The following is a 5,559-nucleotide window of genomic DNA, read 5'->3' as shown; positions in this document are numbered from 1 at the left end:
GGTATAAAATAAGTAGCCTTCTAAATGATCATGAACACGTGTTTTGGTGTTTTTCCATATCTAAAGCCGTTTCCGAGATCCAGGGGGTTGGGTCAAACTTTAGAGATATCCTGTATACATGTAATAGATTACATATTTAATACGTTAATAATAAAAAACTTCGTGTTTTATTTTTTATAAAAATAATTATTTAGCAAAAAAAATGTTTTAATAACGATTTGGCGGAAGGTACGATCTATTTCTCATATAAGGTCCTTCTAAGGCACGGCGCCACACGCGCGATCGACGACTCGTCCGTCGACCTTCGAGTAGCAGTGGCTGGATAGTAAGCGTTGCCTCAGAAATTTGGCCCTAATTCCGAAAAGGGTATATACAAGATGTAATGGTGCGTGTCCACCTGCGAGTAAAACTCTCGATAGTAGCTCTCGAGATTGATTCTAGCAAATGGACATATTCCTAAGAGTACCTAACGGAGAATAATTCGCAACTCTCGGCGAGCAAACTTGTCAAGACCTACTCGCAAATCGACACGACGTTATTTTACTCTCGGAGATCAGCTCGCCAAGCTCGAACGCTGTTCGTATTTTGAGAGCTACATGTTGAGAGTAAAAACCGAGATGGCAAAAGTTTGTTCCTTTGATGACACCAAAAAAACTTATTAAATAATGCGGAAATCATGAACTATTGTAAAATACTACTGTGACAGAAATAAAAAAATTTTTAAATTTTTATGTTCTGCAAATAAAGTGCGAAAAAAATTCATAATTTAAAGAATTAGATAAGAATATTTTTAATACATTCTCTAATTACTTGGTCAATAATAATTAGTTACACTTTAGTTTTACATAGTTTGCACGTTTTAGTTACAGTGCTGAAATTAAATACATTTTTACATCGCGAATTAAGTACATTAAAAAAAAAAAAAAAAATTATTAAATATTTACATATAAAAATCTAACATCAAGGTATTTCGCAAACTGAAAACTAAATAATAATATCGCACTATGTATTCCACTTCACAATTTGTAAGTCTGCAGTAACTTTTAATTGTTGGGAGTCTTCAATCTTAAGCTCTCTAATTAGAGCAGATCCGGCACTTGTTATCAATCCATTGCTTGACTCAGAAGGTCTTTTTGTTGTTATTTAACACCCTTTTTCTTTTTAAAATAATGCTAGCCACTATAGTAGCCGCAAGTTTTTTTCGTTTACGAGGCATTATGATGTCACCACTCTCAGAGATCGACTAAAAAAGTACGTAAGTGGACACGGTTTTGAGAGAACTCTCCGAAAGAATACTCTCTGGATTCTCACGAGATGCTCGCGAGAGTACAATGTCAGAAAAATTACTCTCAAATGGACAGTGTCAGAATCAATCTCGAGAGCTACTCTCGAGAGTTTTACTCGCAAGTGGACACGCACCTTTACAAAAGTTTCCGGAGTTTTTTTGAAAACACTAAGCAGTTACAAATCGGTATATAAATTGAAAATCTACACTTAAAACAGAACATAAAACTTTATTAGAACATTAATAACAAAATTAAACGAAGAAAATTAAGAATTTTTAATCGACTTGTCTGGCTATTATCATGACAATACGACTTGATTTTGGTCAGATTATCGTCAAGACATTTCAGACCAAAGATTTTGGTCTTTCTAAATTAATATTCTAAATATTTAAATAATTTTATTTTATAGTAAAAATATTACCTTAGCCAAGGTTCAAACTTGGAAACCTCCCCCATTCCGTGTAGGGTGTCGTACCAATTCGACCATTGAGGCATGTGGTAATATTTATCGCAATAATACGCGTATTAAAGAGTAAACAATAATAAGAGTAAACAATAATAAGATAGAACATCAATTTTGGTCAACGGTTTATATTCTGGCGAAGTAAATGTCTCTTATTCATATTCGGTTTAAATGAAGAAAATTATAATAAATGCTCAAAATAGTTTCCTTTGGCTTTAATACATTTTCGAAGTTGACTCGAAAAATTGTTCGCAATGGTCGCGCACTGCTGGATGGTAATTTCATCCCAGTTACGTCGCAGGTTCACTTTGAGGGACTTCGTTGATTTAATAAAGCTAACTTCAGAGATTTTTTGCTTCAAGATAGTCCACACGGAAAAGTCCATTGGGTGCAAATCCGACGAGTTTGGTGGCCTTTTCCGCGTGGTCTACCTTGGATCTCTGGAGTTTGCTTTAAATCAACGGAGTCCCTCAAAGTGGCCCTATAATGTGACTAAAATAAAATTACTATCTAGTAGTGCGCGGCCATCGTGAACAATTTTCCGAAGCAGCTTCGAAAATGTATTAAAGACAAAGGAGACAATTTTAAACTTTTATTGTAATTTCCTTTATTTAATTTTGTTATTAATGTTCTAATTTATGTTCTGTTAAAAATTTAGATTTTTTATTTATATACTGATTTGTAGTTGCTGAATGTTTTTAAAAAAATTATGCGAACTTTTGTGTCACCTTGTAATTCCGAATAATGGTTTAAATGATATTCAGGAAAAAAAAACTAATTTTTTTTCGAGAGAGAGAGAGAGAGTTTTTCACCCCTTTAATATGCCATTAATTACTTATAAAAAAATATGTGTCACTTATTTTTCTCTATATTTTAATATATCCAAGGCTTGTTAAAATTGGAGAACACTTGGTTGTATTTCCTTGTAAGACAAAAACATGGAAAATCTTTTATATTTAATTAATTCATGTCATCTCTTTATATTAATTTTATTATTTGCTTTAGATAAATTACAGGATGTAACATGTAATTATTTTATATTGTTATTAGAATGAAATATTATGGACTTGTATGGCTGTCATAGCAACTGATAATAGAGAACTGCATGCTGCAGAAGAAGCATACGCTGCTATTTGTAGATTTGATAAAGTAGATTATATTAAATATATCAAGGTAATTAAATTATCTATTGATATTTATTTATTTTTATTAAGATAATCTCAAATAAAATAAATCCGTACATTGTTTGTAGAATTTGCCTACTGCTACAGAGAGACATGCAGAAATGGCATTACTGGCAGGGGATGTGCCGATGGCAGAAGGTATATTGTTACAAAGCAGTTTAATTAAGGAGGCTATACATATCAACATCCAAATTTATAATTGGAATAGGTAAGTTAGAAAGTAACACAAGATTTAATTATAAAATAAGCAATTTGATTATAATTTATTTTTATTACAACGCAATTGTTTTAAAAATTGATAGAAATATATTCCTTAACAAAATTAAAATAGAGATAATTACATCGAATTACATGATAAAAATAACGTATATACAGGGTGTCTCAACGCACTGTGTCCAAATGCTCGTGATGAGGTAATAGGGATCAAGATAAACAAAAATGTTCTCTACCATTTTGCGATATTCGCAATAGTTAATGAGTTACTAATTAATATGTCTGAGTGAATAACCGCATGAGAAGCGGTAGGCCGAAGTCCGGCCAAGTCGGCAGGCGCGCGCGTGAGCGAGTAGTGAGTGGCGAGGGGCGTGGTCATGCGCCCATACGCGCGCTTGTCGACTTGCCGCGCTAATGATAAAAAACATTTTTGTTTATCTTGATTTCGTCTACCTCATCACGAACATATGATTCAGTGCGTTGGAACATTCTGTATAACTTTGCAAAATATAGAACAATTTTCAAAAACATTATCTATACAAACGGCGATGCGAGTCAGGCGCGGAACGTGGTGCGCAATAAAAATTAAAACGTGTATTTACAAGTAAAAAACGTTTTGGCTCTTCCTTTGAGCCATCTTCAGCTTTATTAACACAAACAGGAAATTTATTTCTCGAAGTAGCAAACTCCTTTCCTGGAAAGATGTCGTGATAAACGAGCTGGTACACACGATTATGGTGGACATTTCCACTGAGAAACGGAAAAGGCATCATGTATACTCAATCGTTGAAGGAAACAAAAAAGAAGAAAGGAGAGAGCTCACCTCAAGTTCTGCAGCAGTCAAAAATACATTAATTAAAAAGTCGTAGCAAGACGGTGTGGATACAGAGAGTCGCACATCTCGGAACAGAAGCGAGAATATCGCAGTCACACACGTGTCGGTAGAAAACGAAATGAGAAGCGGGTCACAAGTATGCCGGTCGGAAACGTAATTATAAACAAAGTAACCAGCCAAAGAGGGGAAACCAAAGGTTAAGCATTATTTATGATAGACAGGTATGCGTGGTGTAAGCAGTCGGTATCCGATTGTAAATTCAAACTATGGCGCTGTTGTCTAATGTATAGAACTTCAGAAATAAGTCGCTTGTGATAGAATCTTTCGTGATCCAATATCTCGACGCCATCCCAATCGAAATCGTGGTCATTCTGAATTCTATGATCAGACCTTTTCCGTTTCTCAGTGGAAATGTCCACCATAATCATGTGTGCCAGCTCGTTTATCACGACATCTCTCCAGGAAAGGAGTTTGCTACCTCGAGCCCTGCAGAAATAAATTTCCTGTTTGTGTTAATAAAGCTAAAGATGGCTCAAAGAAAGAGCCGAAACGTTCTTTACTTGTAAATACACGTTTTAATTTTTATTGCGCACCACGTTCCGCGCCTGACCCGCATCGCCGTTTGTATAGATGACATTTTTACGAGTCCAGATATATTATTAATTTTCAAAAAGTTTTTAAGTATTTTAAGGACGTTCTCCGGCTCTAGTCATGCTCAACTTATATTCATGCTTAAGGGGATTCTGCAGTGACTGGCGAACTTCCTCGATGTCGATAATGTCAACCTTTCTAATTTTGTTTTCCTTATATCTGTCTTTGTCTAACGAAATGACATCTGGCCTTTCTTCGATTGCTATTTGCTCGCCATCTCTCGCAAGATCCAACAACTACTGTTGCTGCTTTTCTTGTCATTCTGCATCCGTATTTGCATTATTAAAATAATTTTTCGATGGATCTTTTTTTGTACGCATTAAATCTTACTTCTACTTGCACGATATTATTCCTACATGTTTTCCCAAGGGCAGATGATAAACATTATGTATGTATAAACTGCAGAATTTTTGTTTTAAGCAAATATTGTCGTCAGGTGACAGATGCGTATGTGCCCAAATAAGTAATATTTTTAATTTTTGGGTGTTTTTGATATAAAATCGCGTTTGTTACCCTAGATTTTTGTGCGTACTTTAATTCTGTAAAATATTTTTGCAATTCTATAAAGCCAATTAAAAGATCCATCGAAAAACGATAATGTCGGTAAATCATACGGCTGCAGGATCCCCTTAAAAAGAAAATTGGATAAACTTCCGAAAACGGCCCCCCTCCGATTTCGATGAAACTTTGTGAAAAACTTTGTTTTGGGTCAAAATGAAAGCCCTTAAAAGGAATTTTGGCGACTCCTGATAAAGCCATTTTTTTAAATAAAATGATAAAAAATATAGGAAAATCTTCGTAATTCTACAGGATGTTATAAATTGAATATATACTGTTTGTATTTAATGACTTTATGTTTTTATCCTCCCCCGAAAGCACGGGGGGGGGGGTGTGCGTGAACCTCGGTTCGCGTGGAAAGTGTATGCG

At 34.8% G+C, this 5,559-nt stretch overlaps 1 protein-coding gene across 1 annotated transcript; it reads left to right on the top strand.

The window, feature by feature from the left end:
- The first annotated feature begins 2,803 nt into the window (after positions 1 to 2,803).
- On the top strand, positions 2,804 to 3,180 carry LOC112461368 (intraflagellar transport protein 80 homolog). The gene is made up of 2 exons (XM_025026583.1): positions 2,804 to 2,922; positions 3,002 to 3,180. The coding sequence occupies exons 1-2, from the start codon at positions 2,821 to 2,823 to the stop codon at positions 3,143 to 3,145; spliced, it is 246 nt and encodes an 81-aa protein (XP_024882351.1). The 5' UTR covers positions 2,804 to 2,820; the 3' UTR covers positions 3,146 to 3,180.
- Positions 3,181 to 5,559: the final 2,379 nt, after the last annotated feature.

This window comes from Temnothorax curvispinosus, unplaced genomic scaffold (genome assembly GCF_003070985.1).
Source record: "Temnothorax curvispinosus isolate PA1 unplaced genomic scaffold, ASM307098v1 QBEX01011325.1, whole genome shotgun sequence".
In the NCBI taxonomy this organism is placed as follows: Eukaryota; Metazoa; Arthropoda; class Insecta; order Hymenoptera; family Formicidae; genus Temnothorax; species Temnothorax curvispinosus.
The sequence above is the reverse complement of the archived record's forward strand: the minus strand, read 5'-3'. Positions and strand labels throughout refer to the sequence as shown.